We start from the raw sequence: 14091 nt of genomic DNA on the forward strand, positions 1-14091 counted from the left end.
ATGAAGATAATGTTTGTGTATTTATTTAAAACCTGTTCATTTACAAGAAGGTTTGGGTTGCTGTACAGAAAAAAAGAAAAGAAAAAAAAACCTCTGATGACACAGGATAAAAAAATGAAAGCCAAATAGTAAATCAGAAAAAAAAAAAAATGGCAGAAAAGTAGGAAAGAGGGGGGAAAAGAGGTATGGAACTGGGAAGTTAAAGGAACCCAGTCCCCTATCATTTGCCCTATTTGCCAGTGATGCTCCGAATGCCCAGGGAGATAAGGTACGTTTCTCAAGTTCAAAGAGCCAGGAGCCACTGGGCCTAGAATTCAGACCACAATGTCCTTCCAAAGCCTATGCGCGTCCCATCGTATGTGTGAGGAAGGCAGTTGTGCACATTTGCTGCTGATAGAAGTGACCGACTCGCGCATTTTGGTTGGGACCGCCCTCGCTTTAAAACGGAAAGTTCTGAGCCCAGCGCCTCGTTATCCCAAGCAAAGCGGGCTGGTTGGCCACCTGCCTGGCTTCCTCCCACTGTGGTAAGGAGAGAACTTGGAGGGAGGTAGGAACTTGTCTTCAAATAGCAGAGCAGGCCGAGTGCCTCTCCTCCAAACTCCATGATGCTTAGGCTCCTACATTGCCCAGCTGAGCCGCTGCTGGATGCTTTCTATCAGTCTGTGGATTGGGGGTGGCCTTTATTCTGCTAATATGTTGTGTGTGTGTTTCTAGTGAATGTGGTATTTTTGGGGTCACCTGGGAGGATGTAGTTTAAGTACATGTATCTCTAGGGGTGTCGAACTCAATCAGAGAAGGGGCCAAAATCTAAAATCCAGCCTAAATCGCGGGCCAAATGGTTTACTGAACAGTCATAAACTGTCATTGTGATGGAAACGCAGCGGAGTGCAGTGATGACAGCGCGGTGCGGGCCACATTGCAAGGCCTGGCGGGACGGATTTGGCCCGCGGGCCTTGTGTTTGACACGTGATCTAGACCGTACAAGGTTGTTAGAAGGCCTTGGTGAAAGCTGTTAATGTGTTCTCACTGTGAATCCCAGCATTCATCTCCTGGCTAAAGAGATGAATGCAGTAGTATGAGGTGATCATTCTATGTCCGTGAGAGGCTCTCCTTCCCACTGACAGGCAGATGCCTTCTGTCTGTTTTTTTCCAGCATCTTTTAAGATAGTAGTCGGCAAACTGTGGCTCGCGAGCCACATGCGGCTCTTTGGCCCCTTGAGTGTAACTCTTCACTTGGCCAGGGCAAGTCTATCTTAAGAAGTGGTGTTAGAGAAGTTTAAGTTTTAAAAATTCGGCTCTCAACTTTCAATCGTTGTCCTGTTGATACTTGGCTCTGTTGACTAATGAGTTTGCCGACCACTGGGTTAAGATACTGCCCTTAGTTGTGGTCACAGCTGGGCTGCTGCCAAGGCAAGAAAAAAGGCATAGACAGAACATAGGAAAGTCGGAAGGCCAAGAACTAGAAGTAGCAGAAATAATCTCTGCTTTCATTACTGAGAGCTGTCACAGATACATGACTGAACCCAATGCAAGGAAAGCTGGGAAGTAGTTCAGCCACAAGCCCAGAACAATGGTGAGAAGGGATTTGTGGGAAAGCTAGTAATCCCTCCCCTTTCCAGGTTTGACTTAAACGTGCTTCAGTACTTTCTATTTTTTCCCCCCAAACACAGAAAAATGATTGATTCTCTAAACAAGCTCTTAAGTTTTATTGTCTTGTTTTGGGAAAAAGTATTTCCAACCCCTCTCACCAGTGATTTATTCTGCAATAGTGAAAACTGAATTACTGTTGAAATACTATTAGATGTATGATATTGTATGATATCATCATAAGAAAATCCCTTCCGTCCCGCAGATTCCCAGTCATGCAGTCACAGAATTTGACTGGTATTCTCAAATTGGTTAATGTTCCCCAAAAGTCACAATTCCAAACTATTTTAATATATTAATATATATATATAATATATATTAGCAAATAAAATAAATATGGGATACAATATCTGATGAAAGAGTTCAGAAGTTCAAGAGGTAATGCAAAATTTCTGGAGGGCCTTGGAGTGGAACTAAGGAGACAGAGGGAGAAAATTCCAGGAGCTTCCAGACCGTGTAAGTGCTAGGCTGCAGGGGCCACTCGGGGTCTGCCCCCTGAGGAAGATTTGCAACAAGCTGATGGACAGAGTTGTCCATTAACACATTTATTTCAGCCTGAATTTACATAAATACAATAGGATAGTTTTATTATATTTGTGCATATTGTACATACATGCATATTTAATAATAAATTTATTATTATATAATAAAACAGTTTTGTTTTATATTGTGCATATATAAGTAAAATCTCTATCGTTGTGCATGTGTTTTGTATATGTGTGTTTGCCTCAATATCAAAGTGATTACAGACTAGCAGCGTTACTGGGTACCCCATAAAAGCTTATAACTATCTTTGGGGAAAATAATTTCAATTTGCACCAAGTCATTTTTACTCCTCTCTCCCACATATTCTATTTAGATCATTGTTACTGACAATTTTAAACTCTAAGCTTTTAATTTTGATTTTTTTTTTTTGTACAACGACCGTTTGAAAATAAATGGCATAATTCTTTTGTAGTTTTATTAAATTTTATGTAAAGAGGCCAGCCGCTGCAGATGATTTGCACATGGTAATAGATTATATGCCAGGGAAAAATGTTGCTTTTGTTGCTTCTCCAGTAGGCGCAGTTCCAAGTATAGTTATTACTAAGCTACAATATCACACATTTAAAAAAAAGTTATCAAAAGAATTTCATGCTATTGACTCATTACTCCCATATTTATTATTATTATTGAAAATCAGTAGATCTAATTCTATTGGTTTCCTTCCTGATTGAAAACATCTGAACCTAGAAAGCACAGGGTTTCTTAAGACATTTGTAACTATTCATTATGGATCTTAAACTTACAATCATGCTGCATTGTATGAGCAATGATTTAAAAAAAAGTCTTTACAATACATATGATAATCGGGTTACCAATGCTATCAAGGTTTGAAGATGCTGAATGTTCATATAACTGGTATTTAAATTTTGATGCGTTTTGCATTTGTTACTGAATATCAAGAATACCTTTTTTTTTTCTTTCCCCCATATAGAGTAAGTTTAAAATGGGATCTTTTGTAGAAACCTCTAGCCTGTTTAGAATGATATAACAGATGCCCGAATGTTCACATATCAAACAAAATGCCAGCTATCTGTAGAAAAAAGGTGTCAAAAAGTTTCTTTGTACCTTGAACGCAGGCGATTATGTAGTACAAAATGCAGAGTTTGTAAAATTTCTTGAATATACAGGCTAAAAATGAATAATTCAAAACAAATCTTAAGTTCTACATCCTATTGTCCCTTTATAACGCAGGCAGAAGATAGCAGCGCACTCCCAATAGAGCTGAATTTGCACAAGTTACACCTCTGAAAATGCCAGATGGTCTACGGTCTACTTTTGAGAGCTGTCACATATGTAAAGATTTGAAAAAAGAAAGACAGCTGAATGAGAGCAGTGGATCGTTAAAGGGAGAGCTAGGGTCCCTAGGCGTCACCGGTGTTTTAAGAGGCATTGTGTTGTCGTTGCCATATTAGCATGTTGTGTCTTTTTTTTTTTTTTTTAAAGCCATACACAACTTTTGCACAATAAGAAAAAGAAATCTGTCTAAAGCCAAGTAGTTATGTGTGTTTTTTTCTTGTTTTTTTTTTTTTTTTTTTCCAATCAGGTATTTTTGTTCTTTATCCAAGAATAAAATCATGTTTCTGACTTTTAGGTGAATTTTACTGTAAGATTCAAATCATATCCATGAGAAACTTTTCAGTGGAAGTGAACATAAATGTCTGTGGAGATAACTAAATATCTAGGACTTATCCAGTTTTGATCTGATATATATCTATATATCTATATCTATATCTATATCTATCTATCTATCTATATATATATATATAGTGCATGCATCTGACAAAATCATAAAACTAAGGAAGTTTTAATGTGAAAAAATTAAAATAAAGAGATAATACTTGGTTACTTGATCATAATACAAACTATAGTAAAAATAATTAGGTGACAGGGTAATTAAAAAATACTGTACTATTCTTTAGCTGCCAACCGAAATAGGTATCATATTGGAAACTGAAAAGTAGGTAAATCATTAAGGATGTGTTTGAATATCACTCCAGCCATATCCAGTCATTTGCATATAGTCAGTTTTGATAGAAAAAGACAGGATCTGTCAGTTTGTCAGTTTTAGAATTTGGTGGCAAGCTATAGTTCTCTTTCATTTTTAATTATTGAGAACATTGAACTATTACATAGTGGTTTGAATTTATCTTAGATTATGGACTATCGCAGTTTATGGACAGTCCATTTTTGATTGATAAGAAGTCTCCCCAGCACTGGCCCATGACATTTCAACTTAACGGAGCTCTTCGATTGCTTGAGTTACTCTTCGGAGAAACAGTGGCCCAGTATATTCCACTTATTGGCAAGATTGCTGGAAAGTGCTCTGAAAAGAACACCAAATTAGTTTGAACTCTCCTTCACTGTCTTCTCTGGCATCCCTTTAGATAAATATGTATAACTAGCTGGATGCTCAATAGCAGTCATTAGGATGTCATTCTCCTTGATACAAGGAGTTACAGGAGCAGCAAATTAATCTCTAGATCAAATGGTTACTCACCCATAAGAAATAGCTCTCCTTCTGCAGACGCCTGGACTGCCCATTTTAGTTATAAGAAGGGTGTATAGAGCTTCTAAGTAGACAAGTAACCTTTTCTTCTTTTCATCAGAAGTTAGGAGAAAAACAAAATATTTTGATACATTTTACAACTATTAATTTGTGATACTCACAAATATTTAATTTTTGACGATTATTCTCCTTTGTTCTTTACTAAACAATTGAAAAACAGTAAGAGGGATTTATATATTAGTTTTTTTATAAATCAGGTATTCATGTTAATAGATGATGTGAAACCATGTTTATTAAGTAAAAAAATCAGTTTGTCTTTTTCTTGAAATCTGTACATTCATAAATAGAATATTTTGATATTGAACAAGGACAGAAGTAAACAATGTGTGCTAAAGCCCTACTCAAAAATATATACCAAGTCTTAGCTAGTCCTAGATCACAGATAATCATTTATTTTTAGACATGATCAATGCCATGTATAACTGTTATGGCTTTCATACATTATGTTTTCTAAGTTGAAGAGCTCTTAGTATTCAGATTTAATTTATATTTTCTAACTGTTATAATCATAAATTAAAAAGACTAATTATAACAGCAGTTTTAGAATCTGAAATTCCAGGAAATTATAAAAGAGGAAATTTTGACAATGAATATTTTTGTGATTGCTATTGTTTTTAACTGAAGAAATGCTTTCATTGATAGCATTGCTTAGGAATGTTAGTAAATGACGATTTTAATAATTTCATTATTTACCAGTGTAAACAGATAACTTTTTCTGGGGAGATCAGAGCTCTAGGCTTCAGTACCCAGAATCCATTTTGGTTAATTTAAATGAAAAATAAACCTATTGTCAGCACAGAGATCCTCCCACGAGTTAGCCAGCTCAGGGTTACATTCAGAGGGGCTTCTCTAAGGAAAACCTCACTGCTGCACTGCTGCCACATGATCTGCTGGAAAGTGGGCATCAAACATTGCACCCCACAGTATTTCTCTCAGGGGTGTCGAACTCAATCAGAGAAGGGGCCAAAATCTAAAATCCAGCCTAAATCGCGGGCCAAATGGTTTACTGAACAGTCATAAACTGACAATGTTAACCAGAAATGTGAATTTAAAATGAGTGGAACAATCTTTTCCTTAACAGTGCTGTTAACCAACTCACATGCTATCAAGCAAAACAGTAATATTGGTATCAAGCAAAACAGTAATATTGGAATGTACCTAAAATGCTCATTGTTTTGTTTTCTGGCTAGATGTCTGACACCATTTTCCCCGGATCAATGAGTCAATGTTCGGTTTTATTTCTTGGGCTGTAGCAACCCGCAAAACAGCATGGAGGTTGTCATCGGTAATGTGTGATCTGTGCTTGTTTTTGTTCAGATTCATTATTGAAAACATCTGTTCACAAAGATAGGTGCTCCCGAACATGGATAGAATATGGGCAGCATGAAGTCGGAGCTCTGGCATGAGTCAGGGGGCAGTAGAGGGTAGAAGTCCTCAATTTCAACATCCTGAAACCTTGATTTCAGGCCACTGTCAGACTGAAGCTCGATTATCTCCATCTGAAGGTGATGGGGCACATTGTTGACATCAACTGTAAAAGGATTGGCAAAGATGTCAAAGCCTGAGTGCTGTGTTCTAAAGTCAGAGAAGCGCCGCTCAAATTCACTTAGTAAACGGCTAACTTTGGTAGCCAGCCGACTGCAAGGAAAAGTACCAGAAATAGTGGTTGAGATACTCAAACAAACGGGAAAGTGGGCAAGATTGTCCTGTTCCAGTTGGGACTTCCATAGTTGAAGTTTACGCTGGAATGCTGTGATCATGTCAGACATCTTCGTGATGACTTGTTTGCGTCCCTGCAGCTTCAGATTCAGTTGGGCGAGATGCTCGCATATGTCACACATCATAGCAAAATCACATAGCCAGGCGGGATCCGACAGTTCAGGCAAGGGCTTTCCTTTACTTTCCATGAAAAGAGCAGTTTGTTCTCTGAGCTCAAAAAATCTTTTGAGGACTGCGCTCTTGCTCAGCCATCTTACTTCTGTGTGGTATGGCACGTCTCCATGCTCTGCACCCACCTCCTGTAAAAACTGCTGGAACTGGCGATGATTCAGGCCACGTGCCCGTATAAAGTTAATAGTTTTAATGACTGTGGTCATTATGTCATTCATGCCCAGAACTTTTCCACACATAGCCTCTTGGTGGATAATGCAATGATAAGTAATCAAGGGTGTGTGGCAGTGACTTTTTTGCATTCTTTCCTTCATTAGTCCAACCAAGCCTTTCTTTTCTCCGCACATTGAAGGTGCGCCATCGGTAGTTAGCCCCACCAACTTTTCCCAGGGTAATTTAAAATTATTTATAGATTTCTCCACAGCCTCAAATATATCTCTACCAGTCGTCGTCCCATGCATGGCAGCTACATCCAAAAGTTCCTCAGTGACAGAGAGGTCGGTCTTCGTAGCACGTATAAAGATGGACAGCTGCGCTGTATCAGTGTTGTCTGTGCTTTCATCGATAGCAAGTGAAAAAGCGAGATAACTGCATGCCTGTTTGGCCAGCTGTGATGATAGATTACCTGAGAGTTCTTGAACTCTATCTGCAATGGTGTTTCTTGACAAACTGACATTTTGAAAACTCTATATCTGGTCTGGGCATACTTGCTCACACACTTTTAGCATGCATTGCTTCAAAAAGGCACCCTCTGAAAAACACCTTGAAGTACGGGCAATTTCTTCAGCCACTATAAAGCTTGCTTTCACTGCAGCATCATTTTTCGCTGTAGCCTTTGTAAACATTTGCTGCTGTGATTGTAGTTTGCCTGTTAGTTCTTTAACAATTTTATGCTTTTCTTCCAAAGTATATTTGCCATACTTAACATTATGTTTGGTGTCAAAATGACGACGTATATTGTACTCTTTCATCACCGACACTGTCTCATAACACAATATACACACTGGTTTGCCCTCTCTAAGCACAAACATGTATTCATTTTCCCATTTGTCATTAAATTGTCTGCCTTCACCGTCAACTTTTCTTTTCCTGGACATTTTGGGATCAATTTTGGCAGTAAAAGATGTAGTTTATTGGAAATCTGCGTTAGAAGGAAAAAGTTGAAAACTGCACAGGGATAGCTTGATTTGGCAGATGGAGTGGAGAAAAAAAAAGTCAGTCAATAAATGCCTGGCTGGGTACAGATAGCAGATTCTGTTGCGATTTTTATGCCTGCACTTTATGCCAGGAACTGGCAGCTTCTGCTGTGTGTTTTTTATGCCCGCACACTCACTCTCTCCTCTGCTCTGCCACCCGCACAACCACATCGGATGCCGGACTATAGGTCACGCCTCCTGAATCTCGCGTGACTTGTTATCTATGCGCATGCGTAATAGATAGCAAGTACAGCGGCCTGCGAGGCGGCCGGCGAGATCACAAGCCTCCTATGTCACCGCGCGCGTCATTGTGATGGAACGCAGTGGAGTGCAGTGATGACAGCGCAGTGCGGGCCACATTGCAAGGCCTGGCGGGCCGGATTTGGCCCACCGGCCTTGTGTTTGACATGTGTGCTCTATATGGTCCAGCTTTCATACATGAATCTATTGTTCTTTTCCTTTTATTTCAAAAGATAATGGAGTAGTTAACTGTTTCTGAGGGAGAGCGAGATAATACTTCTATATCTCTCGTACCAGAAAGAAGACCTGATACAAAGAAAATAATCCACTTTTTCTGCTGAATCAGTGTTAAGTTACTTTTTCAGATTCCTAACTTCAATTTTCTTAAAAACAAAACACTTTTTCCCTTCTGTTTTTATGCCCTTTCATAAAGTCACTTTTGATGACCCCCTTTCTCATTTTCCTCTTTAGTAAATATATTTTCTCTACATTTATTTTTTTTTACTTATTTTATTTTATTTTTTATGTTTTTATCAGAAATAATTGTTTCATTATTGATTAAGGTATTACCTATGTGTCCTTATCACCCAGTTGTCCCCCGAGCCCTTTAGTAATGCTCTCACCCCCCTGTTGTCTGTGTCCGTTGGTTAGGTTAATATGCAGGCATACAAGTCCTTTGGTTGATCTCTCCTCCTTACCCCCACCCTTCCCTATCTTCCCTCTGAGGTTTGATGGTCTGATCGATGCCTCTCTGTCTCTGGATCTATTTTTGTTCATAAGTTTATGTTGTTCATTATATTCCACAAATGAGTGAGATCATGTGATATTCACCTTTCTCTGACTGGCTTATTTTGCTTAGCATAATGCTCTCCAATTCAATCCATGCTGTTGCAAATGGTAAGAATTCTTTCTTTTTTAACAAAGCATAGTATTTATTAGTTATGTTACACCAGAGGCCTGGTGCACAAAATTCATTCAGTTGGGGTGGGTGTCCCTCAGTCTGGCCTGCACCCTCTTGCAGTCCAGGAGCCCTCAGAGGATGTCTGACTGACAGTTTAGGCCTGTGGGGAGTGGGCCTAAGCTATCAGTCAGACATCCTTAGCGTTGCTGCAGAGGATGCGCTTACTAGCTGTGAGCCTGGCTTCTGACTGAGTGGCACTGCCCCTATAGGAGCACACTGACCAACAGGGGCCAGCTCCTACATTTAGCTACTGCCCCGGGTGGTCAGTGTGTGATATAGTGACCAGTCATTCCAGTATTTGGTCAATTTGCATATTAGCCTTTTAATATAAGGAAAGGATATTTTCCAATCATTATTATATCGATATGTATTAGTATTTTACTTTCTTTTTTGCTTTCATTTTTAGTATCATGGATAAAATTCAAAGCAGTCCGTTACTGAATGTATTTGGATTATTTTTAAATATTAATTTCTTTTTTAACCTGATAAATTTTTCCTGCTTTTTAACTTAGCCCAACCTCAGCGCTTGCCTCAGCTTCAAACTTCAGCACAAGAACCCAGTGAGGAGGACATAGACCAGACAAAGAACTGCCACAGAAGTCTGATCAGTGGAAATGGAATTCACCATGGAGCCAAACACGTGTCTGTGGATAATCGAAGACTTTCAGCACCTGTTTCTCAAAAAGTGCATAGAAAAATTCAGTCCAGCTTGTCTGTAAATAGTGATATCAATAAGAAGAGTAAAGTAAATGCAGTCTTTTCCCAAAAGCCAGGCTCCTCACCTGAAGGTAAGTTTGAGATACATACATATTTTGCTTGACCGTGTGTAAAATCATATTCCCTAAAAATTATTTTTTTCAAGCAAACATTCAAAAAGAATCTCCCTGATCTGTAAGACAAATGGGAATCTTGGTAAAATGTCGCTTCAATCACGAAAGGAGAACACAGGCTATGAAAGGATGCCTGGGCAGCTGACATCCTGCTTATTGTCAGGGGTGGTCATTATTTTAACTGTAACTTCTAGACCAGTGGTTCCCAACGTGGGCCCACGCCCCACAGGGGGGCAATTTTATTTTTAAGGGGGGCGATTCAAGAATGAGTTAACTGAATTTTTTGCATTTCTTATGGCTTTCGGGGCCTCAAATACAGTATATAAATATATATATATATATACACACACACACACACACATTGTGACATTTATATATTTAATTTCTCTATTATGTGTTTTGGAACTTTATTTGCCATTTTTTCATGTCACTTCATGTGATTTTTAAAAAAACAATTTCTTAGTAACTTCTTCCTCTGTACTTCAGCTGTCCTTTTGTTCTTTTATTTTTCCCTTTCATGGATGGCATGTTCTTTGGAAGCTTGTTTAGACCAAGTTAATGTCCTCTTAGGCTTCCTCCACATGAATAGGAGTTCACTTTTTGAATAATAAGAATTATATGTTACAGTGTGTGTGGGGGGGATGGGGGGCTCAGGATTTTAGACATTCTTAGGTGGGGCATGGCCAAATAAAGGTTGGGAACCATTCTATAGTTTTTTTAATACCACAGTTGCAAATATGAACACAACATTGTGGTGGCACACAAACATATGTGATTCTTTTTTCTGTTCCTGGCTTCATATGTTATTCTGTGGTTCAGAGATCACCTGCTTACAAATCCGTTCTTCAATATGCAAAACAGAGCTGGGAAATGGTTTGGTAATTTTATTTTCCTGCCAGGGAGAGAGCCAGGGGATCTCTGTTGCTTGATGACTAGCATCCTCTAGCCACCCACCCCGTTCTGGGCTCACTGTGGTCTGACCTTGGTCCTCTCAGGACCTGGTTATTACTTCATTCAACTGGGGCTCTTCCTGCACTTGCTCAGATTAAAGTGAGGTTAAAGATTATGAGCCTCAGAAACCTTTTCTTTATTATAACATGAACCCATGTGATGACATTGGGTTTATAACGTACAGATTTAAAAAAAATGGCTTGCTGTATTATATTAAAAAAGGAATAGTTATCTCCCACATTGAAGGTTCCAGATCTCTCCTAGCACATCTGTGTTATTTCATTCTTCCTCTTTCCCACTTTCAGCAGTCCTTGAGCTTCAGAAAATCTCACCTATTCCACCCGATATGTCTATTTCTTTGTTATTCCCTTTACATTTCTATTTTAATTGCCAGGAAATCTTAAGTAAGGGAAATTCTGCAGATGTTTCTGTGAAATTGTCTGTGCTTATCTATAGGGATAAATTGAGTTGTAAATAGAAAATTGTACAGAGAGGTACCAGTAATGTGTGGGAGAAAGGATATTATATTTTGGTAACAGGTGTCTCAAATTCAACTGAGGTAAAGTGTTAGGTTGATCAAATAATATGATAATAAAGGGTCTGCGTGGTTCCAGGTCAGTGACACTACTTTCCAAACTAATTAGATTGAAGGGGACGTGATTGACACTTTAAAATTAGTTTGACATGTTAGCTACATGGTCATCTCTGAAGCATAGTTAGGCTGTTAACTAAACTGGATCTCCAAGGAGTTGGGAAGGCAATGCAATTTTCTTGAGAAGATCTTCATTTTTAGGTGATTGGGTGAAATAATTGAATGCAATTGAAACCCACTTGTTTTTTTGCATTTGAATTTGCTTATTATGTCCCAAACCCCTTGTTTTCCATTTGCTATTTACTTATTATAAAGAATAGTAATATTTGCATATTAATCCCACTTGAAATTGGTTATGGCATTTTAATAAAAGTTTTTATTATTTGCTTACTTTTAATATCATGTGTCAATTTATTTCTGATGTAAGAATGCAGCTTCATAAGCTGCATATGAAGAAAGAGGAAAATCAATATATGAAATATACTTCTATAAACCTTCTTCCTTTTTCCATCTTTGTTTCCCCCTCTTACGTACATACTCACACTTACGGCTCAGTACAAATAGATGGATGAGGAAGTCCCTGGTAATCCTGACATTATCACAAATTCTGTCCCAGGCAGGGCTTGGGGTCATGAGAAGTATGAAGCACAAATGAAGATGACTAAATATATTGTACAGTGTCCTATCCATGACTTTTCTGTTAAGCTATAGAATTTAGCCAGTTGTAGGTTTCTTTTATTTTGAATGCTTGAATCCAGATGAAAATGCCATTGTCCAGATACATATTTGCTCAGAGTTGGATGTTTTCTTTTTTCTTTGCTGCTATTTAAGGTTGTGGCCTGAAATTGTGTTGTTTTTTCTGATTTTCAGTTTTACAGTTAAGTCTGTTTTCTTGGCAGTGCACTGTAGTTAAACAAATAAGCAGAAAACTGGTAGAAGGCACATTCAAAGTAAACAGTCTCAGCTCTGCTGCCAGTTACCTAGGGGACTTGGGTTTCCTTGGGGATGCTTTTTCTAGAAAATGGTGTGAAAGGTGTGGACTAGGAATCTTCAAAGTAAGTTTCAGTTCCAAGATTCTGTGGTTCAGCTCTTTCAGCAAAGCAGCCTCAGGAACTCTACACCCGGGTCTCTTGCTGTAGAGAATGTTTGGCGTCTTTGGTTGAGAAGAAATCTCAAACCTGTGGAATAGAATAGAGCACCACCAGAAAGGGTTTTGATGAACAGACATAAGACCTGGATTCCAGGACAGCAAGTCTTGAATGGGCTCCAGAGGTGTGGGTACATGGAACAGACTTAAAATACACAAATAAAGGTTTTTAATTAGTAGATTTCTACTTGTGCTATCTATTTAATCAAAGATATTATACAAAGAACATATATGCATAGCCCATGGACACAGACATTAATACTGTCAACAATAAAATGCAATAACAGTGGGGAGATTTAATAGCTAACATTTTCTCAGTTCTATGTTTTTCTTTTTGTTTTACGTTTTTCTCTAGTCTTCATCACCTATGTCTGTTTTTCTTACAGCAAAATGACCAAATGAATAGTGAGATAATAGTCACTGAGAACTTCAAAATTAGCTAACCATGCCCAGTTTGACCCTGTTTGTCTTTTTCTGAATAAATGGTGTTCCTGATTACAATTTTGTGTTGTACATAAATACTGTTGACAAGTAGAGGGGTATTTTGTGGTTCCAATGATGGAATTAAATATGTAACCACTTCATAGTGTTTTAGTAAGAACACTAAGGACTTTTTTGCTGATTAAGTTTGGAAAAGACTGCTAAGATATGGTGTGCCCATTGCTTAATCAGCCCCATGATTAAGATAGTGGGCCGGTGACATGTTTTAATATGTATTTCACTGTAGGTATACTAAGGCTTGAGTACACATAGACTGACATGTGCTCCATCACATTCTCTTTTTAAGTTGCCTTGGTTTAGGATAGTTAGTTACTTAGATTCATTCTACGTATTTTTCTACCTGCTTTGCTCACATGAAATCATTTAATCCTCCCAACAGCACTGTAATTCTGTGAACAATACGTAATTATCAAATTATAAATGAAGAAACTGAGGCACAGAGTGGTTAAGTGAAGCCACCAAAGTCAATCAGTGTATGATAGAATTGAGATGCAAACCCAGACAATTCTGGCTCCACAGCCTATGCTGCTAACTCCTGATATTTTTCTTATAAAAATCCTCAGAAAAAAGCTCATTTACTGGCCATTCCACCACCCACATCAGATATTGGTATTACACCTGTGCGTGAGATAGGGATCTTCTTATTACTATAGATTTGTCTTGAAGCACTACCTACTAAAATTTTAAAATAATTTTTACACCTATGCCTGGGTTTTGTTTTCTTCCCTACTAGTCTCTAAAATATTGAAAGACTAGACTGTGTCTAAGTTTTTGTTGTTATTAATTTACAGTGATGCCTATTACATTAGCTTCAAAGAGTTTCCCAGGAGTTAGTGATACATTTTTTATTCCAAATCACTTTATCCTACTCTTCTGTGAAACTAGCACTGAAAAAGAGAATGTGTGCACATGTTCATTTAAAAAAATGTTCTTTTAAAAAGTACATTATATACAGTAGAAAAAAAGTACCATGTGGGAAAATACACAAATAAAGGTTTTTAAATTAGTAGATTTCTACTTGTTC

The 14091-nt window shown here is 38.1% G+C and overlaps 1 protein-coding gene across 3 annotated transcripts in view; it reads left to right on the forward strand.

Moving 5' to 3' along the window:
• The window catches only part of MDFIC (MyoD family inhibitor domain containing), an 81587-nt gene that overhangs the window by 43958 nt on the left and 23538 nt on the right, over nucleotides 1–14091 (forward strand). For all 3 annotated transcript variants that reach the window (XM_036424841.2, XM_045576123.1, XM_036424845.2), the window contains one exon: nucleotides 9559–9834. In XM_036424841.2, coding sequence (XP_036280734.1) covers nucleotides 9559–9834 — 276 coding nt within the window. The remainder of the gene's footprint in view (nucleotides 1–9558; nucleotides 9835–14091) is intronic.

This window comes from Pipistrellus kuhlii, unplaced genomic scaffold (genome assembly GCF_014108245.1).
Source record: "Pipistrellus kuhlii isolate mPipKuh1 unplaced genomic scaffold, mPipKuh1.p scaffold_m20_p_10, whole genome shotgun sequence".
Classification (NCBI taxonomy): domain Eukaryota; kingdom Metazoa; phylum Chordata; class Mammalia; order Chiroptera; family Vespertilionidae; genus Pipistrellus; species Pipistrellus kuhlii.